The sequence below is a fragment of the Urocitellus parryii genome, unplaced genomic scaffold (genome assembly GCF_045843805.1).
Source record: "Urocitellus parryii isolate mUroPar1 unplaced genomic scaffold, mUroPar1.hap1 Scaffold_321, whole genome shotgun sequence".
Classification (NCBI taxonomy): Eukaryota; Metazoa; Chordata; class Mammalia; order Rodentia; family Sciuridae; genus Urocitellus; species Urocitellus parryii.
Genome location: NW_027552943.1, coordinates 34,840 through 59,516, shown reverse-complemented (window position 1 = coordinate 59,516; position 24,677 = coordinate 34,840). Strand labels below are relative to the sequence as shown.

Here is a 24,677-nt window from a genome sequence, read left to right as displayed (position 1 = left end):
TAACTGGGTGGTCCTGGCCCTGAACCTCCCCCACCCTAACCAGAAGATACCCCACCCCCACCCCCACCCCCGTTCCCAGGATTTCTCCCCTTGGGCTTATTGATGAGGAAGTGGTGAATCCCTCCTGACACCCCTCCTCAAGGTAGGTCTGCTTCCCAGCCCTCTGGAGTGAGCTCCCCAATCCCCTAGTCCATGCTAGAGGTGAGGGCCTGAAGCCAAGTTAGGCCCAGACTGGGACAGTGTGGGGAGCTTGCTGGGAAGGTGGATCGATGATGGTGCCGCTGCAGGGATTGACTGAAGGGAGGAAGGAGGAGGGGCAGCTGGACTCTGCCCACCCTGTCCCTGCCCTTTGTCCTAACCTCCAGAAGGTCACTTCTCTGGTTCTTCATTGTCCAGAGATTAGGCCCAGTGAGTTGTGGGCCCCCTTTCCCGCCAAATCCCCCACCTCTTTAAAAATCTTTTTTAATTGTAGATAGACACAATGCCTTTATTTTATTTATTTTTTTATGTGGTGCCGAGGAGGATCCAACCCAGTACCTCACTTGTGCTAGGCAAGCACTCTACCACTGAGCTCCAACCTCTGCCCTCCAGGTCCTCTTCTTCTAAACAATTCCAGAGAGCAGCTATAAAGGGAGGGTGGAGAACAAAAGGACCAGGGTCTTAGGCAACCTGGGAGCTTCCTGTCCTGGAACATGGGAATAGCTGGGGGCTTGGGGATGGAGTGACATTAGAGAAAAATGATGATAGAAGGCCAGCAACAGAAGCTGGTAACCTTAAGCTAATGATTTAACTTTTCTGAAATGCAACTTGCTCACCTATAAAATCAGGAAAATAATAGTGCCATGAAGTAGCATGGGGTGGTTATAAAGATTAAATAAAGCAGCTGGGCGCGGTGGTGCACGCCTGAAATCCCGGCTGCTCAGGAGGTAGAGGCAGGAGGATTCAGAGTTCCAAGCCAGCCTCAGCAAATTAGCGAAGCTCAGTGAAGCCCTAAGCAATTTAGTGAGAACTGTCTTTAAGTAAAATACAAAATAGGGCTGGAGGATGTGGCTCAGTGGTTAAGTGCCCCTGGGTTCAATCCTCAGTACCAAAAAATTAAAATTAAATAAGGCAATTTATGAACTGCTTAGCATAGAGCCTGGCATATAGGAAGTGCTCAATAAACCCAGCAAGGTAGCACATGACTGTAATCCCAATGATGGGAGGTTGAGGCAGGAGTATCACAAGTTTGAGGCCAGTCTCAGCAATTTAGCAAGACCTTCAGCAACTTTGCGAGACCTTGTTTCAAAATAAAAAATAAAAATGACTGGGGATGTAGCTTAGTGGTAAGGTGCCCCTACATTCAATTCCCAGTACCAAAATAAAAAGAAAGAAAAGGAAGTATTAATAAATATGATTATGATGACTTTGATGATGCAGGGGGCTTTGAAGGCAAAAATGGGAAACAGATCCCCCATCTTTTTGCTAGTTGTACCATCTGCAGGGTGAGGGGACTATTTGGATAATGGAATCCATGACTGTCCTTTGTGAGGTCAAAAGCCTCAGGACCTGCATCTTTCGGGGCTGAACAAGCCACTCTGAGCCAGGCCATGGATAGACTCCAGAAATTTCAGGAACAGAACCCAACAGGGGGAGTACCCTCTGGGGTGGTTCTTTCCCCACCTTTCACCTCTGGTCTTGAGGTTATTGCAGGACTACAGATAGATAGGTGGGCATGGGGAGACACCCACATTGGCTAAAGCTCAAGATAACAGGGAGCTCGGCTGGGGTTGTAGCTCAGTGGTAGAGAGCCTGTCTAGCATATGTGAGGCACTGGGTCCAATTCTCATCACTGCATATAAATAAAATAAAGGTCCACCAACAACTAAAAAAATTTTTAAAAAATGGAATAACAGGGGAAATGGTACTGAAGATGAAACATAAGCCAGGGATCGCCTATGTAGGAGGACTTAAATGCCACTAACTTGGAAACGCAGATCCTGGGAGCTGATGAAGATCAAGCGATTCTTCAACAGAAGAAGGGCAAGCAGGCCTTAGAACTGGGGGAGCTCTGGGCTAGGTGTGGTGGCCCAAGCCTGTAATCCCAGCCCTAAAACAGGAGGATCGTGAGTTCAAAGCCAGCCTCAGCAACTCAGCAAGAACCTGTCTCTAAATAAAATACAAAAAAGGTCTGGGAATGTGGCTCAGTGATTAAGCACCCCTAAATTCAATCCCCAGTAATACAAAAGAAAAAAGAACTGGGAGAGCACACTGAAAAGAGGTAGTATGTGGTATTATTAGCCTGTGTCAGTGGTTCTCAATCAAGGGTAACCACCCCCATGCAGGGGGACATTTGGCAATGTTTAAAGACTTTGTTTACATTCCCAAATCTTTAAAGTTTTTTTTATTTTTGAGAGAGGGTCTTGCTAAATTGCTAAGGCTGGCTTTGAACTTGCAATCAGTCTCCCAAGTCATTGGGATTACAGGCATGCACCACCACACCCAGTTAAAGCCTTAAAGATGTTTGGGTTGTCACACTGGGAGTGCTACTGTCATCTATGAGTGACAGCCAGGGGTGCTGCTTAGCATCCTACAACCCCAAAGGCCCATCCCCAACAATGAAGATTATCAAGGGCAAAATGCCAATGGTGCCGTTTTCATCAGCTTTTTTTTTTTTTTTGAGAGAGAGAGAGAGAATTTTTTAATATTTATTTTTCAGTTTTCGGTGGACACAACATCTTTATTTTATTTTTATGTGGTGCTGAGGACCGAACCCAGCGCCCAGCACATGCCAGGAGAGCGTGCATTACTGCTTGAGCCACATCCCCAGCCCCATCAGCTTTTTTTTTTTTTTTTTTTGCTACTGTGGCTAAAAGAACAACTGACCAGAACAATTTTAAGAGAGGAAAAAGTTTATTTTGGGGCTCACAGTTTCAGAGGTCTCAGTCCATCGACCGCCAGCTCCATTTCTCAAGGCTTGAGGTGAGGCAGAACATCTCGGTGGAAGAGAGTGGTGAAGGGAAGCAGCTCACATGATGGTCAGAAAGCAGAGAGACTCCACTCACCCAGATATAAAATATATACCCCAAGGCACGCCCCCAAGGACCCACTCCTCCATCCATACCCTACCTGCTTTCAATTTTCACTCAGTTAATCCCATCAGGGGATTAATTCACTGATTGGGTTAAGGCTGTCATGACCCAGTCATTTCTCCTCTAAGCCTTCTTGCATTTTCTCACACATGAGCTTTCAGGGGAACAATTTACATCCAAACCATAATAGGTGCCAAGGTTGACAAACCTTTCCCTCCCAGATTGAGATTCCCGCAGCCCCTCACAAGACACTGATGCAGGATATCTGCAGGGCATCTGGGAGTTAGGCAACTTGAGGGCCAGTTCTCTAGGCTAGCTCCGGAAGGCTTCCTGCACAACTGATGTACCCGCAGGCAGCCTGGGAGGATGGCTTAGGGGAAGCCAGGAGAGCAAGAATGCCCCTGATTTGATGTAATCACAGTAGACAGATGGAGTAGATGCCTTTCCTTTGTCTCCAGCAGATTCCCCAGCAGGTCTCAGGCCCCAGCAACTGAGAGTTGAAGATAGATGTCATATGGTTGTCATCTCTGAGTTTGGGACTAAATGACAGTAGTTGGGGGTTCCACTTGGTCCCACAAATGTTAGACATCCCAGAGAATGGGAAATGTGGTATCATGCAATATCAGGTGTTGAAACACCAACACTCACCCTGTCCTCTTCAGTGAGGAGCAGGGAACTCTGTTGCCTCTGCAGCCCAGGGCAGTCCCCTCTTCCTCCACAGAAACAGGCACGAGTTAGTCTCACTACCAGGCTGGGCTGGGGCTGGGGGCAGATCCCTAAGTGGGGATCAGAAATAGGTCTCCTTCCTGATCCCCCTAGGGGGAGGGCAGCAGCAAGAATCTCTTATGTTTGGCAAGACAAAATCCAGGATGAACTTGATGGAGAGGTGAAGGAAATCACTGGGAGATTTGACTCACAGATATGAATCTCAGGCTGAGGCTCTGGGTGCCACCTCCACACCCACAAAGTAGGAAGTGGGTGGGGCCATCTGGGGGACAGCAGAAAGAACAGACATGAGATTTTCACTCCCACCCCACCCCCAAGGTGCTGCTGCAAGAAAGGGGTCTCTAATCCAAACTGGCTTTCTTGGAGAGCTTTAGCCTCTAGGGCTCACTGCTTGGGACTGGGGCTAGGGCAATGGTGACACAAGCTGCATCCCTCCTTCTAGCTCTTGGGGAGGGGAAAGAACAGAGAAGGATTGAAGTGAGGAGGAACTCAGATTCAGAACTAAGTAGATTCAACTCTCTGTGAGGTGAGTCTTTGTCTAGAGCCCCTGATAGGGAAGGATAGCTGACCCTGCAGTGTTCTTTCCAGGTAGAAAGAGATGAGGGTGGGGAGCAGCTACCTGATGTTGCTAAATGTCCTGATCCCTAGAAGTGATGGGGAGGGATTGGAATTTGAAAATGAGAGCCCTCACATCATCTGTATAAGGAATATTTTTCTTTTTTCTTTTTGTGTTGGGAATTAAACCCAAGGTCTAGTGCTACACTCCCAAGGAGCTTTAAGTTCCAATAGATCAATAGATGGTCCCCACCCCCACCCTTAATTCTGGACTGATGACACTTTGAGGATAGTCCCAAAGAGAAAGCAACCTCAAGAGGAATCACAGGCAGAGAAGGAGAATCTGAGTCTGAGACTGGCTGGATGAGGCTCCACCTCCAGTCTCTCCACAACCACCCAGCCTGACAGCAGGCTGGGTGGGGTCGGGTGGCTGGCCGTGACTGTGACTCAGGTTTCTGTGGGCAGCCAAGGCAGCCAGAAGGGAGGAGCCCAGACCGACAGACAGGCTGGCCAACTGCAGCTTTCACCTCAGCTGTCCTCTCTCTTGGGAATGTAGGGGGTTCTTCTCCAGCTATGCTGGCCTACGGGGGCGCGCGGGGGGGGGGGGGGGTGGCGGGGGGGGGGGGCGCAGCTGGCCCCTGCTTCCTCCTCCCTCCTCAACCAACCTTCAGGTTGCTTCCCAAAGTCTTCAGCCTTTGGCCCTCTCCCCTAGAGGAATGACACAGAAGGAAGAGTCAGGGGTCACTGTCCCTAGGGAGGCCACAGAATGTCTGTGCCACAGGGAGAAGGGTATAAAAATGATTGATCTTGCACTCAGAGGAAGGGACTGGGGAAATTCTGGGTCCCCCAGCCTGGCTGGCTGGTGTCTAAACAGACTGGTTGTCATGTGAAAGCTAGGGGTTAGAATACAGATGCTGCAGAGTCAGGTCACCAGGCTGAAGTGAGGAGAGGGTGTTCAAGAGCCCCAGCCCTTGGGGCTGGGGATGTGGCTCAAGTGGTAGCGCGCTGGCATGCGTTCGGCCCGGGTTCGATCCTCAGCACCACATACAGACAAAGATGCTGTGTCCTCCAAATACTGAAAAATAAATATTAAAGTTCTCTCTCTCTCTCTCTCCCTCTTTCTCACTCTCTCTCACTCTTTCTTTAAAAAAAAAAAAAAAAAAAAAAGAGCCCCAGCCCAGTCAGAGTTAATGGCTAAGGAGGGATGGCTGGAGCTGAAACCAAAGACCTGTGGTCGGCAGCTGTAGGACTTCCCCTTGGTGGTGGATGAGGGTTCATCCAGCACATTTCCCAACATTTGTCAGGCTGTCATTATAACTGGTGACTGGAAGGTAATATGCATTTACGTTGTATCTTTTGTGTGCCCAGCGTTCTGCATATTTGCCTTGTTAAACTTCATAACTGACAGAGATCCAGCAACTGGCTTCAGATGGCGAACCTGGGATTAGAACTCAGGACTTACTGCCATCACAGCTGGTGATCTTTCTTTTATGGGAACCAGAGAGTGAAGCTCTTCTAGGACAGGAAAGGGGAGAAGTTGACTTGAACTTTATCTAAAAGATTGGATATTCCATCACGAGGCCATAGGTGATAGGATGCGAGTGATGGCTGCGTATGGGAACAGATGGCAAGTGAAGAGAAAGCCACTAGTGAAATGCTTGACATGGAGTAGGTTGTCATTAAAAATCTGTACAATGAGGAAGTCAGATCTGTTTGTGAACCATAGCTAGTTTTCGGGGACATCTTAGGAGCTTCTGGAGCTGAGATGCAGCAACAGCGGAAGAAGCTAGTTCGAAAGAGGGACTTTCCAAGATCTAGCGGGGAGAGGAATTTGCAGAGCATCTCTGAGACCGGCGTGGGGGAGGGAAAGGGGAGGAAAGGGGACAGTGCACAGATGATACGCGATTACCTCAAGCGGCGGACGCCACCCAGCGGCCAGAGTGCAGCCCTGGGGGCCATACTTAGAGAACCGGGAGCGCGGCATTCTGGGAGTCGTAGTTCGTGTGCGCAAGAGGCGTGGCGGCTGGCAGGACTGACGGGTGCTGTAGTCCGACTTTTGTCGGGTGGAGTTATCCTCGTCGGTCGGACCACGACTCCCGTGGTGCCTCTCGGCAGGCCGCGCAGGCGAAGTGAGACAGATCCGTCAGTCCCAGAGTCCGAGAGGCCGCGACAGGGTCTACCAGCTTCTGAGGTCGCCGAGCGGGCTTGTGGCGCGGCTAGGCGACGCGGGGCGGGGCGGCCGGCACAATGTCGAGGCAGGCGAACCGTGGTACCGAAAGCAAGAAAATGGTAACTTTCTACCATTACCGCGCGTGACTCCTGCGGACAGGGGAATGGAGGCGCCCTGGGAAGGGGCCTGGCGCGAGTGCGGGTGTGGTGGGGAAAGACCTTCTGAGACCTGTGGGACCGGGAGTCCTCCCGGTGGGTCAGTCCAGGGGTGTCCCGGGCTTGAAGCAGGTTGGAGGACCGCTGGAGTAGCTCGCGCGAGGAGACCGCTCCCCCGGGGCCTGAATGCCGCTGTGTGCTGAACCAACAACAGCGACGGCAGTAAATAGCAGTAATTACCACTGACTGGCCTCCTACGCGTGTTAGGCACTGGACCACCTGCTTGACTTACACCACCTCACTTGATCCGCAGAGTAACACTACTAGGGGAAAAATGTTATGCCATTTTACAGCTCGGGGGGGTTATGTAACTTGCCCACATTTACACCCAAGAAGAGTTAGGATTTGAGCCCATGCCTATCTAATTCCAAAGGTAATGCTTCGGACTGCTAGGCTGTGTTCTCTCTCACACTGCTGTGGACATTGCGAGAAGTGCTTAGATATTGGTCTTGTTAAAAAGGAATAGTGACAGAAAGCTGTTCAACAGTGTCACTCCCACCAGGAAGCTCTCTGGGACAGGAACCCATCCACCCCTGTGGGTGAGATTGTCCCTCCAGCAGACTTGTCTGCCACGGTCTTTCTCTCCAGCACTTTCAACACCACATAGTTAATGAGCGGTTGCTGTCTTTTCCTCAAGCGTGAACCTTTGAAGGCAGGAACAACGCATTCACTGGACTCTCCAGAGCTTACGGTGGCACCTCCTTTGGGTAATTTGGGAGTCTTCGTCCTTGTTATCTCTATCAACCTTGTGTTCCCCCACGTCCAAATAAATAGATAATCCAAACAAAAAAAAAAAAAAAAAAAAAAAAAAAAAAAGGAACTTTCTATCCAGCAGAGTAAGAAGTGGGCCAGGGTAAGTAGTGAGTGGAGGGGCTGTATGATAGTGGGAAGGGCTTTGGTGGCTTTTTCCTTCTGGTCCTGGGAATAGGGAGACACCACATGGTCTCATAAAGTTGAGCTGGGTCTGGAGAGTAAGGTAGATAGCATTTTTCTCCAAGCTAAGGGGCCTTCCTGGTAAGTGTTCCTTTTCTGTGGCATATTCTTCTTTCAGAATTGCTTATGCCACAGTTTTGGGAATTTAAAACAGCATCTGGGCTGTGGGTGTAGCTCAGTGAGACAATGTGTGTGCAGGAGGCCCTGGGTTTGCTCCCTAGTACCAAAACCAAAAAATAATTCAGTACTTGAGGATGCATGCTGGATAGGTGAGAGATTGTAGGTTGACACTCTACTCTAGATGGGATGATTAAAATCTTCCCACACCTTTCATTATACCAGCAACAGCCATCAAACATGGGCAGCAGGAGTCAGGAATGGTGACACACACCTGTAATCTCAGTGTCTCAGGAAGCAGACACAGGAGAATCACAATTTGAAGTTAGCCTCAGCAACTTATTGAGCCCCTCTCTCAAAATAAATAAATAAATAAGGGCAGGATATGTAGGTCAATGGTAGTGCATCTCTGGGTTCAATCTCAATCCCTCTAAGATCTCTTTTGAGATGCTGATGATAGCAATGTCTCTTCTCCCCAGATATATTTAATGTACAAATATACACAGGGGCTGGTGATGTAGCTCACTGGTAGAGTGCTTGCCTAGCAAGTTGGGTTTGCTCTTCAGCCCAGAAAAAAATAAAAACAAAAACAACAAAAATCTGAAACATTTATTTATATTTTCTGGGGATTTTTTTAACCCCTGACAGTACTCCATGAATCACTGGTTAAGAATTTCTGTTTGCCTGGGTATGGTGGCACATTCCTGTAATCCCAGGGAGGGGCTTGGGAGGCTGAAACATTAGGATTGCAGGTTTGAAGCTAGCCTCAGCAACTTAGTGAGGCTATAAGCAATGTAGTGAGACCTTGTCTCAAAAAGTAAAAAGGGCTGGGGATGTGGCTCAGTGGTTAAGCACCCCCTGGGTTCAATCCTTGGTACCAAATAATTAAAAAAAAAAAAAGAGAATCTGGGAGCTGGATATGTAGCTCAGCTGGATATGTAGCCTAGCAAGGCCCCAGGTTCAATCCCCAGCACTTAAAAGAAAGAGAGGGGCTGGGGGTGTGGCTCAGCAGTAGAGCACTTGCCTAGCATATACGAGGCCCTGGGTTCAATCCTCAGCACCACATAAAAATAAATAAATAAAATAAAGGTATTGTATCCAACTATAACCAAACAATAAAATGTTTTTTTTTTTTTTTTTTAAAGAGAGATAAAATGTCTGTTTTGGGGAAAACACCAAGAGTTTATTATAAGAATAGAACATTTTACTAGGAAATAGTTTCAAGTAGAGGAAAATGTATAGATATTGGTTGGAATTCTGGCTTACTGGATTGATTTCTCAGTTTCCTTACCTATGAAAATCCCAGGGGCTTGGGAGGCTACCTAAGATTAAATGAGATAGTGTAAAATTCAAGAAGTATCCTAAATGTTTGTTTCTTCCTTTTCCTATGATATGAGCAGAGAGACATTCCTTAGTTTTCATATCTTGCTTTCATTTTTGTACACTTTTTTTCACCTGAAATAATTATTGAATATATCTTTAATATAATTTTAGCATGAATTTGTAGTTTCCACCTCCCCCAACTTAATATTCATTTCATGAAGTGAGCTAGTTGGAGAGGGGCAGCAGCATACTCCTCCCCTCAAGGCCCTTTCTACTCCTGTTTTTGTACCCAGACAAGTGTACCTTTCCCCACAGTAATTCAGCCCACTCCTCATTCCATTCACAGTTACCCAGATGTTATATCCTCAGAGAGGTCTTCCTGGGACACCTGGCTGGTTCTCTATCCTCTTTCTCTATTCTGGTTTTCTGCAAAGCACTATTTCATTTTAAATAATTTTTCACTGTAAGTTATGTATTTGCTTATTTATTGTCAGTCTCCTTCAGGAAATGTAAACTCCAGGAGGGCAGAGATTTGTTTTGTTCTGTGCTCCATTCCCAGCACCTAGAATGATGCCTTGTAGTAGGCAATCAATATTTATTTGCTGAATGAATGAAATGAAGGCTTGAGTGTGTCCTCTCATTCAGTTCCTACTGGTGTCTACTCAGGACTTGTCACATGATTTTCTTTGTGGCCACCTGGTTTTGACATGCTCTTGTCTTCTCTGCTTTGGGACTCTGCCCTTTTAGTGGCTTTCTTCCTAATCAGCCCAGCCTTATGCTAATTACTGTTTTGACTTAAGTCTTCTGAGACCCAAATGGTTGGCATGCCCAAATAACTAGATCTCTGCTTTTTTGTCTGTATTATCAGAAACGATTCATTGTCCATCAAACTTTACCTGAGCCCCAACTATTTGTTAAGCCCTGTGCTGGGTGCTGTGGGAGATGCGGAGATAATGTCCTAGTCCATACCTTGAGAATCATGTACTCTACCAGGGAGACAGACGTGTACACAACACAGGGATATAGCACTGCCTGAAACTGATTCCTGGTTTCATCACTTATTTGCTTTGTGACTTTGGGCAAGTTTCTTTGTTGTTCTGAGCATCAGCTTCACTATCTTTTTGTTTTGTTTTGTTTTTGTTTGAATAAAGAAGTTAATAATAGTACTTATTAATGTTATAGTGTTCTAAGGATTAATTGAGAGAATGTGTGTAAAGCTAGCACTGTAACAGTGACCTAGAACAAAGGTAACAATGTCATCTAGCATCCTTGTTAGTGAAGTTATTAGCCTTCATACTTTTATATAAGTGGTTGGCTCCAGTGTCTCTATTCTCCAGAGCTCAGGTGAGTGAGTGCAAAATTAACAGTACTTAGAGTCTCCAGGACTGGAGGCCAGAGAATAAGAGAGGATTGGACCTAATCTTTTTTTTGTAGCAGGGATTGAATTCGGGGGCACTCAACCACTGAACCACATCCCCAGCCCTATTTTGTATTTTATTTAGAGACAGGCTCGCACTGAGTTGCTCAGTGCCTCACCATTGCTGAGGTTGGCTTTGAACTTGAGATCCTCCTGTCTCAGCCTCCTGAGCCTCTGGGATTACATGTATGCACCACCGTGCCCAGCTGGACCTAATCTTTTTTACGGACCTCTGACCCCAGCTGCTCAAAGGGATTCACATTGGATTACCTGTTTTGACAAAAAATAGTTTGATTCTTGAGCCTTAACTCTAAATATCAGCCACCTTAAGGATATTGGATGTCTTTTGGGGGGCACTAACTACAAGGCCTTCTGAGAACTATCACATAGTGGCTCACCTTAGGGTAGGGCTTACTCTGCTCAGGTTGTGACTGAAGTACTTGGAGATCCTGTTGACTGACTGCCGTAATTCCTTTTTTTTGGTCTGTGAAACATAACTTTAAATCCATTATGTCATTAGATCCTCCAAACAACCCTATGACTGGCATGACAAGGTTTTTAGTGTTACTGTTTTTATGAGAGGAGATTGAGGCTTACAAAGCAAAGTGATTGTGAGGTAGTAAGTCCAGACTTAAATCATCCTTCTTGTGCTTTTTTAATTGTTAGAAAGTTTCTTTTATTGATTCAAAATCTCTCTTCTTATTACTTGTTGTCCTGGAACATACTTCAGGGTGCTCTCTGGCACTGTACCACATAGAAAATAATAGTGCTGAGGAATATAGCTCATAGAGCAATTACCTCACATGCATAAGGCCCTGGGTTCAGTCCCCAGCACCATAAATCAATCAATCAATCAATCAATCAATCAATCAGTGTGTTTTCTTGAGTACTTACTATGCAGCAGATACTCTGTGTACATTATCTCATTGGAATTGCACAGTTACCCTGAAGGACAGATAATTTTGGCATCATTTTACAGATGGGAAGAACTGACATTTGAAAAAAACATTGGTTAGAAAAACAAACTTTTTACAGGACAGTGTTCAACTATAAGAAGACATTTAAATCTCAGTTATTTAGTGATCATCTGTAAAATGAGTACAACTAATATTGGTTCTGCTAGTTTGGGTCCCATAGGGTCAAGGAGATAAGAACTTCTGAAGACATTCTAAAAATTTAAGTGTTAATGATCATTGCTATTATTAAATATAATTCAAAGCCATCAAATTATAAGTGTCGCAGCAGAAGAGATTCATGTTTCTTTTTTCATATATATATATATATATATATATATATATATATATATATATAATCTTTTTTAAGAATTCAACCTTTATTTTGTTTATTTATTTTTATGTGGTGCTGAGGATGGAACCCAGAGCCTCACCCATGTTAGGCAAGCACTTACCACTGAGCTACAACCCCAGCCCAGAGATTCATGTTTCTGTTGATGGAAGGGAATGTGGTACTTAAGTTCAGTGAAGAAATTGGACTAGTTGAATTAGCTGACCTTTATGGCCCTATGGGAACATTTGTTTTAAGGGTCATGAGGTCCCAAACCCAGATCTTTAGACTCCATAGTTCCCGTTTCTTCTCTGATTTCCTCTTCTTCTCTTACTCATTTCTCTCTACTGACACTGTTACTCAAACACTCAGACCTGCCAGGCATACTCCCATCTTGGGACATTTACACTTAACCACCTAATTTTTAAAAAAATATTTTTTTAGTTGTAGATGGACACAATACCTTTATTTTATTTTTTATGTGGTGCCGGGGATCGAATCCAGTGCCTCACACTCTACCACTGAGCCACAACTCTGGCCCAACTACCTAATTTTTTTGGGGGGGTGGGCCCTGGGGATTTAATTCAGGGGTGCTTTTCCACTGAGCTACATCCTCTGTCCTTTTTATTTTTATTTGCTTGAGACAGGGTCTCTCTTAAGTTGTTGAGGTCCTCAGCTTGTCTCAAACTTTCAATCTTACTGCCTCAGCCTCCGAAGGCGTTGAGATTCCAGTTGTGCACTTCCGCTCCTGGCCCTGCCTAGAATTTTTTTCACCCAACTATCTTCATGAATTACCCATACCTCCTTTAGGTCTTTACATAAATGTCACCTTGGCAAAGTCTTCCCTGACTACTTATTAAAAACTAATACCTGCTGGGCACAGTGGTGCACACCTATAGTCCTAGAACCTCCAGAAGCTGAGGCAGGAGTATCACAAGTTCAAAGCCAGCTTTAGCAATTTAGTGAGGCCTTAAGCAACTTAGCAAAACTCTCTCAAAAAAAAAAAAAAAAATTAACAGAACTGGGATGTGGCTCAGTGATTAAATGTCCCTGGGTTAAGTCTCTTGTACAAAAAATAATTAAACAAGCGGGGGATAAGGAGGGCAGCAGAATATAACTGACACTAGGATTGCTGTATGTATACACATGGATGTATAATCAATGTGATCCTGCAATCTGTACAAGTGGAAAAATGAGAATTCATACCCTATTTGAATCAAATGTATGAAATGTCAAGATCATTGTTTTGTCTTGAGCAACTAATAAAAAAATAATTAAACAAATAAAAACTAACATTCCCCAAGATAAATGAACATAAACACTCCCTAATCTACTTTAGTGCTTTATTTTTCTTCGTAGCATTTATCACCATCTGTAAAATTATTTTTTTTAATTTATTGTTGATGGACCTTTATTTTTTTAATTTATTTATATGCAGTTCTGAGAATCAAACCTAGTACCTCACACATGCTAGGCAAGCATTCTACCAAAACCCCAGGCCAAAACCATATTATTTTATTATTTTATTTATTTGGCTATATTGTCTGGTATATAGTAAATGTTGAATGAATAATTTTCTTTCTATATCATAACCCCCTCAGTATTTTAAAAATATGAAGACCTTTAAGTTATATATTTATGTTACTATTCCAAAAAGGCTTGATTCACAGTTGGAAGATGAGGCAGATTTGCAGACTGAGAGAGGGCGTGGAGAACCTGAGTCAGGGATCACAGATCCCAGGCATATTGATTTTGTCACCATGGACAGATGTGTTCAGGACCCTGATTTTTCTTATCAGTAAATTGAGAGCAGCTTATGTGTAAGGTGCTTGATATTATCATGATATGCATGTTACTTGGCATCATGGTGGGCTGAGGCTCTTGGAGTCGCTGTCCAAGGGCTTATTAATAATGAAAGGAAAGCTCTCCTGATTTAATGCAGTGGTGCCAATTCTCTAGACTGGTAACTGCTGGATGGTCTCCATCCATTCATGTCCAGGCCATTCTAGTGCCAAACTTAACTTTACTGAAAATTCATTCCCCTCCTTAATAGCTTCCCTTTAATTGCCATATTTGGTAAATGGTCTCTTGGAGACACCCTGATCTGACTGTTTTAGTTCAGTTCAAAGAGCTTCCAGATTGTGAAATTGATTTTCTTTGACTCTAGTGCTGTTAAGGCTTTTTTATTTTCTGTTTATTTTTGTTTCTATTGAGGGAGGGGCTTGTTAATATGGCAGCTTTCGGGGCTGGAGGTGTAGTTCAGTCGTTGAGCTTTTACTTAGTGTGCAGGAGGCCCTGAATTCAATTCCTAGCACCCCTACGTGCACACACACACACAGTGCAGTTGTGGGGAGCAGTGGATACAATGAAATTGGCTAGGAATTTTTGGCCCCCCCCCATTATTTTTCTTAATAACTAGCTGTGTTTGACTTGGGGAAAATTAAATCATTCTGATCTCAGTGTCCTCTCTGAAGCGGGATTAAGTCCTACCCTTTCTGCTTTACTAAGTTGTCATTGGTTAGAAAATGAGATGAAGAAAAGGAGTGTGCAGGATGTAAGAAGCATTCAAATCATTATCACTGGCAGACCCCACCACCGGGCCATGGCGATGCAGTGAGGGGCATTGTGCTGCAAGAGCTGGGCCTAAGCATTTCTTGGACTTTCTTCCCCAGAAGACTTGAAGACAGAAAGGTTTTTTTGCCTCAACTCTGACCCAAGCCTCCCTGCCTGCTCCTTTCATTCTGTGGTCTTGGTATTTGCCATTCCTTTTACCTTTCACATCTCTCTGTTTCTTCTTAGGTAGGTGGCAGGATTCTTTTATTTATTTATTTGTTTGTTTGTTTGTTTGGTTTTAGGTGGTCACAATTTCTTTATTTTTTATATTTTTTATTTTTACGTGGAATGAGAATCAAACCATGCTAGGTGAGCAGGCTACCACTTGAGCCACATCCCCAGCCCCCTTTTATTTATTTTCTTTTGTAGTACTCGAGACTGAACCTAGGGACACTTTACCCCTGAGCTACATCTTCAGTCCTATTTATTTTTTAATTTTTTAAAGTATTTTTTAGGTGGACACAGTATCTATATTTTATATTTTGTAGTGCTGAGGATCGACCCCAGTACCTCAAGCATGCTAGGTGAGCACCCTTCCACTGAGCCACAACTCCAGCCCTTATTTTTTAATTTTGAGACAGGGTCTCACTACATTGCTGAGAGTCTTGCTAATTTGACGAGGCTGGCCTCCCAAATATTTGAGGTTGCAAGCATGCCCATCATGCCTGACTAGAATTCTTCATTCGAGAAAGAGTTTCTATTTTTTTAACTGAGGTTGTAATGGAAACCAGTTCAGGTGAGTATTGTGTTCGAGTGTACAAAAGATTGTATTTCTTTTAGACTTATCCCTTTTTTGGAAACATTCCAGCTGTGTATTAGGAGGAACATTATTTTTTCCTGTGCCGGTGACTTTGGAGAGGCGTTGTCTTAAGGGCAACGGGTTTCTTTAGAACTTCCTTCCTTCCCTGTGGACTGGCCGCTGGGTCCTTGGCTGCTCCTGGATGCAGCCTTGGGAGTGCAGCTTAACTCTAGCTTGGGGCATTCATTCTAAGGTTTGGGAAGGCATTCTTCAGAGCTGAGGCTAGTTTGTGAATGTCTTCTTCAGGTCTCTTTCACAGAATCTTAAGTGAATGTGTCAGCTTCCACATTGGATTCTGGTGACCTGCGCTTAGGCTTAGCGGCTGTGGTAGAGACTTGGGTTGGCAGAAGCAAGAATGACTGCCCAGTATATGAGGTACCTTTTACACCTGTTTTGCAGTGGGTCTATCTTCAGCCTTAGTATATTGACCTTGGGTCCCAAATTCCCTGACCAGTCCACAGGGGATAAGGTTTTTTTCCCCACAAGCAACCATGTGATCTTCCATTGAATCCTGACAGTTGCATCGAGGCTGATCCAGATTCTCACCTGATTGCCTTTTGAATCTCTTTTAGAGCTCTGAGCTCTTCACCCTGACCTATGGGGCTCTTGTCACCCAGCTGTGCAAGGACTATGAAAACGATGAAGATGTGAATAAACAGCTGGACAAAATGTGAGTGAGAACCTTTGCAGGAGAAATGAAATGGGGCTCCCTAGCACACTTAGTTTACATTATACTTAGAGCCATGAGCAGGGTCTTCTGTCTTGTAGCCAGCATCTGGGTTACAGTTTACACTGAGCTCATTTATTGGAATGTTTTGAGATTGTCCCCATTTTCCCTTTACCAATAATAGCCTATGTTCAGACTTAAGATGTTTAGACCCATAATAGTCTCTTTAATTTCCTTCCCAGGGGCTATAACATTGGAGTTCGACTGATTGAAGATTTTTTGGCACGGTCAAATGTTGGGAGATGCCATGATTTTCGGGAAACTGCGGATGTCATTGCCAAGGTTGTTATTCTAGGCCACCTGTCCATGCTGAAAGATTGCCATTGGGAAGCACTGCTTACCATTTTCTCTGCCCCAGGCCCTTAATTTCCTAAAAGAAACCTTACTCATGGTTTGGGAAGAGCAGATTATAAAAAAACAGGAAGAGTAATTGGGATCATTCCTGTGGATTAAAGCCTCACTGAAATTAAAGCCAGATGATCTCTGTGAAGGTACAGCGGAGTAGCGTAGAGGTTAAGAAAATGGACTTTGGGCTGGGCGCTGTGGCGCATGCCTGTAATCCCAGCAAGTTGGAAAGTTGAGGCAGGATGCTTGCAAGTTCAAATCCACCCTCAGTAACTTAGCAAGACCCTCAGCAAGACTCTATCTCTAAAGAAAATATTTAAAAGGGCTGGGGATGATGGGGCTGGGGATGTGGCTCAAGCAGTAGCGAGCTCGCCTGCATGCGTGCGGCCTGGGTTCGATCCTCAGCACCACATACCAACAAAGATGTTGTGTCCGCCGAAAAAACTAAAACTAAATAAATAAATATTAAAAAAAAAAAAAAAAGGCTGGGGATGTGGCTGGCTCAGTAGTGGTTAAGCACCCCTGGGTTCAATCCCTAGTACAAAAAAAAAAAAAGAATATGGACTTCAGGCTTAGTACAGTAGTGTACAACTATAATCCCAGCAATTTAGGAGACTGAGGCAAGAGGACTGCAACGTTGAGGCTAATCTCAGCAACCTAGCAATACCATGTCTCAAAATAAAAAGGACTGGGGGGACATGCTGTGGTTTAGTGGTAGAGCGCTTATCTAGCATGCGTGAAGCACTGGGTTCAATCCCCCACACCACATAAAAATAAACAAATAAAGGTATTGTATCCAACTACAGCTTAAAAAAAAAAAGGATTGGGGATGTAGCTAAGAGATAGAGCACCCCAAGGTTCAATTCCCTGGTACCATCAAAACAAATAAATAAGTAAATAGGCAAAAACTATAAAAAGGGCTAGGGGTGTTTCCCGTGTTTATTTTTTGTGGGTTCTTGTGTAAGTTGCTTTTAACATCTTTAATTACCAGTTATCTTTAAAATGAAAAGAGCTACCTCACATGATTGTTGTAAGAAGTAAAATTATGGACACAAGCATTCAGGTAAAATTAATGCACTTAGCATAGTGTTATGCTTACAGTAAATGTTTATTGTTATTAACATTAGTGCTATTATTAATATTATACTCTATATTATGGTATAATAAATGCTAGAGCTTCCACAGTTCTGTAATGTCAGGTACCACAGGGAGGGTTCTTTGAATTGTAAGTTCTTTCAGTTGTAATTGGCCATACCCGAAATCTTCAAGAGAATTGATTGTGGAGAGAGCTTTGGAATTAGGAAATGGGTAGAGAAGGAGATCTTGAAAGTAATTCTGTCCCAGTGACCTGTATTCACCTTCAAGGAAGTGGGTTCAGGTAGCACAGACAGAGGACAGGGAGTGGGATCAGCACCTCTCGGCACTCAGATGCTGGTTCAGGGTAGCTGCCCCTGTCAGAAGATTTCTTCTCCCTTCCACTGAGAAGCACAAATAGATGCTGAGTTGTTGCTTAATTGTATGATTGAAGGGATAGGGGTGTGGAATTTTGTGCGGATGTTTCTCCTTTTATTGCCCTGATTCCTAAGGTGTCATCATCTTTCAAAGACCAGTTTTATTCCTGAGCTACTGTTTCTCTCCTTTGCAGGCCTGATGCCTTCACTGTTGTACAGTTTCTGCTGTCCTTCCCCATAGTGCTATTGTGTGTTCCCTGAACAGGTGGCGTTCAAGATGTACTTGGGCATCACTCCAAGCATCACTAATTGGAGTCCAGCTGGTGATGAATTCTCCCTCATTTTGGAAAATAACCCCTTGGTGGACTTTGTGGAACTCCCTGATAACCACTCGTCCCTTATTTATTCCAATCTCTTATGTGGGGTGCTGCGAGGAGCCTTGGAAATGGTGAGTTTCCAAGTTTACCTTCTGCAACACGTGCGATGCAATAGGGTCTTGAATGAGAGAGAAAGTTGGTTATATAGGATTCAAGATGGACATCTCTAGATGATGATGATCCTCCCTATGAGGCTGGGAACTGGTGCTGTCAGCCGCCTAGTCTAGGCATATCCTTTCCCAAATTGACTTACTTGGCCAGCCTCATTCCTGAGTTTCTCCTTATGGGTTAAGGCCACTGTCTTCTGCAGTGGAACACTAGACCTGGCCACCCTGTCCTTTTAGAAAACCAGCCCTCCTTTTTGGACTGCTGTGGGTGTTGTCAATTATAGCCCCATCCCCAGTGGTTCCCCAGAGTCTTTGGCTAGGCATCTGCTCCTTCATTTTCTCACTGTCCCCTAGGTCCAGATGGCTGTGGAGGCCAAGTTTGTCCAGGACACCCTGAAAGGAGACGGTGTGACAGAAATCCGGATGAGGTTCATCAGGCGGATCGAAGACAATCTCCCAGCTGGAGAAGAATGATCATTTTCAGGACTTGAGGGTAGCCAGCAGGAGCGTTTGTTGGAATAAAAAAGGATCCAGTGCTCCCTCTGCCCTCTGGAACTCAGTGACTCTAACACGGATGTTATATATTCTTAAAATCTTGTTTCCATTCTCCATGCTAATAAAGAGCAGACTGATACAGTCCAGTTACCCCACAAGTGTGCACATTCAGAAGGGAGAAATTCTTTGCTCCCTTTCCCTTCAGAGGGGGCTGGATGTAATTGTCTTTGGTTGGACTAGAAGGAGCTCAGACCATTTTACATTCCTGTGTGAATTTTCCAAAGCAAAACCCACTTTGACCCCATTTAGAGAAGCCTGGCACATCTATCCCTGGGCCTTCATAAAGCCATTGGCAAATGTCTGCAGGGAATCCAGGCTTGTGGGGTAGAGGGTGGAGGGTTGGGAGAAGGGTGGGTAGGAATTGCTAGCTGTAGTGTGACATGCTGTAGTGCTTGCCAGGACACAGGAGCCAGTAATGCCAGAAACACCGACTTCTGGGAAGCCACCCAGGTCTCATTCCTCCCTGCTGTTTGGAGGCAACATCTCCTCTTTTTACAGAGGATCCATCCTTTTTTCTTACAAATTCTTCAATAAAGACACATTCTTGAGTGAAATCCCAATCATGTCCTGTTTTCTTTCTGCTCAGCCATGCAAGGTTTGACTAGAAAGACCATGTAAACCATGGTGCCGGGGTAACACTGAGCACTTATCGCATGTTGGACACTGTACTGAACACTATATGTTATCTAGTTGACAGTAATTCTATTTTCAAAGAGGAGACCACAAGTTAGTTGTCCAAGGTCATGAGTTATTAAGTGGAGATGCCAGGGTTTAAAGCTGGTCCAAACTCAAAGCCTATGCTCTTGATTTTTTTTTTTTTTTTTGAGGCCTGGTTAACATTTGGGGGGAGAGGGGAGCAGGCCTTCAGCTCCCTCTCCCAGTTTTTTTTTTTTTAATATGTAATTTTTTAAAAAGTTATAGGAGGACACAATACCTTCATTTTATTTATTTATTTGTATGTGATGCTGAGGATTGAACACAGTGCTTCACACATGCCAGGTAAGCCCTCTACCACTGAGCCACAACCCCAGCCCCCTTCTCCCAGTCTTACTGAGTTTTTAAAGGTAGGAAGCAGAGGGTGCGTTAGGCCATATTTGGTAGCACTCTTCTTGGAGACAGCCTAAGGCCTTGAGTTCAGATAGGTTGTTGGGTGGAAATGGGGCTCTGAGCCTTCCAAAGTTTAGTGGACAGGTCTGAGTCAAGGGGGAACCAGTTGTAGGTGCACTGTGCTCAAAGTGTGGTTTGGTTGTGCAAGGGTAGCACCGGGTTCTGAGACCCCAGGAAAAGGGGGAAGGTTGCACAGGACTTGCCTCCAACTAGGTTAGGCTCTGAAAAGTTATGGTCACTTCTATGTGAACAAGTATAGGGAGGCTTATCCTCTAGGATCCTTTTCTTCTCTGAGTCTCAATCTTTTTCCCTTCAGATAAAATCTGGGGTCCCATGTTCTCTCTGATGAGGATGCTCAGCCACCTGTGTGTGATGGGGAGAGAAGAGAAGTTCAGTGGATTAGATAAAGGGGAATGAAGGGAAGGGAGGGGGATGAGAAGGAAGGAAAGGGAGAGAAGAGGAAAGTAGAATGAATTAGAACTTTCCTGTGTTCATATATGAATACACAACCAGTGAAACTCCACATCATGTACAGCCATGAGAGGGGGGATCCTAATTAGGATAAGTTCTAATCCATGTATGTATAATATGTCAAAATATATTCTATTGTCATAAACAAATGATGAATTAAAAAATAAAATCAAAGGCATTTTCTTACATAAATAAATACCTTTAGAAAAATCTGAGGCCTCCTCTTTTGGTCAACTGTATCCTTAGTGCCCAGGATAAAGCCGGGTCTAGTCACACCCGAGCTGAATGGATGAATGAATGAGGTTGAGGAAATGAACGTTGGGGCCCAGATGTGGAAAGCTTTGTGTAATGTCTAGACTCTGCCAAAAAACAGCTGCACCACCCTTTCCCTTCCCTCCTCCCTGTGCCACATTCTACTTTCTAGCAGCCATTTATATAGCATGAGGTTTTGAGCATTTCCTTTCCCAGAGTTAGACATGGGCACTATTACAGATTGGCTAGCTGTGGAAATAAGGCCCCCTTAGTGACTTTGCCACCCACAGCCCCATGATTGTGTGGTATGCTCCCAAGGGCCCAGGGAAGGAAAAGGCCTGGGGACTGCAGAGCTATTTGGAACATGACATCATCATCTTTCCAAATGCACCAAACACACAAACCCTAGAAACCTACTTCCTGCTCCCCAGTCCTGTAGTTGATAGGTTGTAGATATGTGTCTCTTGGCCCGTGACTATGGCTGAAACACCTACTCCTATTTTCCCTGATGTACCATACACTCCTTCCCAGCAAGATGGGGCTGGATCGTGGGGCCAGTGTGGTAGACACTGACCAGTGAGGATGGTTTCCAGGTAGCCTAGTTTGTGGCAGAGTTCTAGGGATAGAGGAATCCATGGTGGTAGCCCATGAGCTTGGAGCAAGCTGGGCAAAGCTCTGGAAAGGTCACCTTTCACAATCTTTGACCACCAGGGGTCTCCACGTCACCATCCTACTGTCCCAGGAAGTGACCACTAGACTCTGGTTTTCAGAATTTGCTAGAAGAGGCACCTAATGAAGCAAATCTCAGAGGCTTGCCAGAGCCCTGAAGTATCCCCCTCCTTTAGTCACCCTGACAAGATTTGAAAGCAAAGCTCACATCGCTGGCAAGCTAGGTCCTGCCTACTGAACTCAGGGCATTGGAAAAACATGTTGGCTGAGGATGTCTGGCCAGCATACACTCCCAGGTTCTCATACTAGCTTCCTGAGTTGTACAGGCTAGCTCCAAGTCCTCCCCTAGCCAGTCCCCTTACTTCCTGACTCTGGTGGCATCCAGAGCACCAGACCCATCTCCCTGATGTACCAGTCCTCGTCCTGCCCCAGACCCCCAACATGGGTAGAATTTCCATATTCAGGTTACACCTTCTCCTGGGAGGTTGGCCTCCCCTACATTTGTACTGGGCATCCAGGTCCAAGAAAAGGGTGGCAATAGAGACCCCAGGAGCCGAAATCACATTAAGTAAAATTAAAATAGTCTCCTAACAAGTAGTTCATTGTGGCTGGTGGGAGGTGGGGGTGTCGGAAAAGCATCCTCCATCCTCCAGAGCTTAAGTGCTACCATGTGCCTTTTCCTGGAAGCCAGTGGGGAGGTGGAGGGGAGGGCTGCCGAGGGGAAGGGAGCCGCAGGAGAGGAGACACTGTTACTGATCCTGAGCCTTTGATGTAGGGCCAGGCCTGAGCCCAGGACATCTGATGGCCACTGCCAGGAGAGCCATGGGACATAGCACATTCCTGGGGGCAATTTACACTTTGGCAGGAGGAGAGGAAAGTTTCTACTGTGGGGACTGGAGTGGAGGGAGCTGAAGCAGAGGTGGGGGGTGGGGAGGTATTGTGAGGAACACTAGAGGGAGCTAAGACACCCGGCAGCACCCTTTTGCTTCTACCTGACTCCCTCACCCAGCTTGGTTGGATGTCTCCCCTAGGAAGTCTTCTCTGACGGAACCCAGGGCTAGTGAGGAGCAGTACTCTCAGCCCCACCACTCCTGTGGGCTGGCCCAGGTTAGCCCAGGTGGATGCAGAGAAGCAACTGCCTTTTCCTGATGGCTCAGGGGCCTAGTCTGTCAGCCACAAGGCCATCTTCAACTAAGCTAGACTGGAAGGGGTTGGGAAGACAGTGCCCACGAACATGAGAGGTTGTGTGAGTATGTACAAAATTATCCATAGCAATATGCTGATATTTGTGAGGCCTGGTGGTACATGTCTATGATTCCCGTGACTCAGGAGGCCAAGGCAGGAGGACTACAAGTTCAAGACCAACCTCAGCAACTTAGCGGGACCCTAAGCAACTTAGCAAGACCCTATCTCAAAAATAAAAGGGGAGCTGGGGCTGAGGCTCAGTGGCAGAGCACTTGCCTAGCATGTGTGGGGCACTGGGTTCTATCCTCAGTACCACATAGAAATGAACAAATAAAATAAAGGCATTGGGTCTATCTATAACTAAAAGAGAAAAAAAATGGACTGGGGGTGTAGCTTAGTGGTGAAGTGTCCCTGGGTTCAATCCCCAGTACCAAAAAAAAAAAAAAAAAAGCTAATATTTATCAGAGTGGCTACGTGCCAGTGCTGGTCTTTGAACTTCACATGTGTTTCATCACTGAACATAAACAAGAACTCTATCACAATTTCCACTTTGCCAATGTAGAAACTGAAGTACATTAGCCAGGACCTGGGAGATCAGGGTTTGAACCCAAATAGGAATTGAACACCCAGCTCTGTACTGTATCCACTACATGTTACACATGTATGCATTTAAGCATGGTTTGTGTTTCAGTGTGTATTTGCTTCCTTTGCTTCCTTTTGTCCCATGGGCAGGGAGGCTGTGTATGAATTTTTATTTATTTTTTGATACTGGAGATCAAATTCAGGGCTTCGTGCATGCTAGGCAACTGCTCCACCACCAAACTATTTCCCCTGTGGGTGAATTCTTTGAACAAAAATGTAGACCTGTGCTGGGGACTGGGGCTGGGAGATGATCTAGACCCCAACCCTACCTGCAGAGAGCTTCTGCTCCTGGGGAAGCAACCAAATACAATACAATCAAATACAATACAAGGGGAGAAGAGGAGAGGCTGAAAATGAGGGACAAGGACAAGCCCTGGCTCCGCTATTAGTGATGTGATACTGCACAAATTATATAAATGCTAAGTTTCAGGGTTTTTTTTAAAAAACCCCTGAAACTTAGCATTTATATAATTTATTTTTTTAGTTGTAGATGAACACAATACCTTTATTGATTGATTGATTGATTTTATGTGGTGCTAAGGATTGCACCCAGTGCCTCACACATGCCAGGCAAACGTTCTGCCACTGAGCCACAATCCCAGCCCCAAGTTTCAGATTTTTTCACCTGGAAAATGGAAATAGTAGTGCCTACCTTTCTGGTTGTTTTGAGGATAAAAACAAGACAATGTGTGTAAATGTCCTGGCACATATTAATTATTCCCTAATTGACAGTTATTAATTGGGGGACATATTTTGCAAAACTATATGGATATATGAGTGTCTAAGTGTGTGGAGGGGATAATTTTACAAAGTTGGGGCATTTCTATGTTGTTCTCTTGGTAGCCCCAAGCATATAACACCACTTTTTAACCTGGTCATAGTGGTAGTGCCTGCAATCCCAGCTACTCAGAAGGCTGAGGCAGCAGTAATCCCAAATTTGAGATAGGTGGGCAATTCAGTGAGACCTTGTCTCCACAAAACAAAACAAAACAGGAGGAGCTCAGTGGTAGAGTGTTGCTCCTACCTCCCCCTGGTACCCACCCCCAAAACAAAGCACAAAGTAGGAGATGAATATTTATTGACTGCTTGTTAATTGTTAGTATGGGGTGGGGAGGGCCCATAGAGAGAGGTGTGTGCAGGGGACCCTCCAACAGGACAAGCTACATAATTTATGGGGCTCAGTGAAAAAATTAAAATGCAGACCCCCTACTACAGAAATTGTCATGTATTTCAGGACAACCCAGCAGAGCACTGAAGGAAGCTCTTGTGAGTGAGGAGCCCTGTGTGACTCCCATAGAGGCTGCAACCTCACTAACCTCCGCCCCTTGCCCCCAGGCAACTCCCCAGTCCATTGGGGAGAGTATGGGGCCTGCCTGGAGAAGGGGAAGAGAGGAAGGCCGCTCAGTGTGGGTGGGCCAGGAGAAAGCAGAGGGAGGGACCTAATGACCAGCAGACCTCTCCCCCAGGAAGCCCTTCCAGAGCCAGCCCATGACTGAGAGCAGTCCTCGGCCTTCCAGCTCCCCAAGAGCTCACCTCCCACCACCAGCCAGGCCACTGGGTGGTCTG

At 45.2% G+C, this 24,677-nt stretch overlaps 1 protein-coding gene across 1 annotated transcript; it reads left to right on the top strand.

Annotated features, from left to right (window-relative positions):
* Positions 1-6,467: 6,467 nt before the first annotated feature.
* Trappc3 (trafficking protein particle complex subunit 3) lies at positions 6,468-19,337 on the top strand. The gene is made up of 5 exons (XM_026393408.2): positions 6,468-6,641; positions 15,796-15,893; positions 16,133-16,232; positions 18,012-18,194; positions 18,585-19,337. Exons 1-5 carry the CDS (start codon positions 6,600-6,602, stop codon positions 18,702-18,704), a joined length of 543 nt encoding a protein of 180 aa, XP_026249193.1. The 5' UTR covers positions 6,468-6,599; the 3' UTR covers positions 18,705-19,337.
* Positions 19,338-24,677: the final 5,340 nt, after the last annotated feature.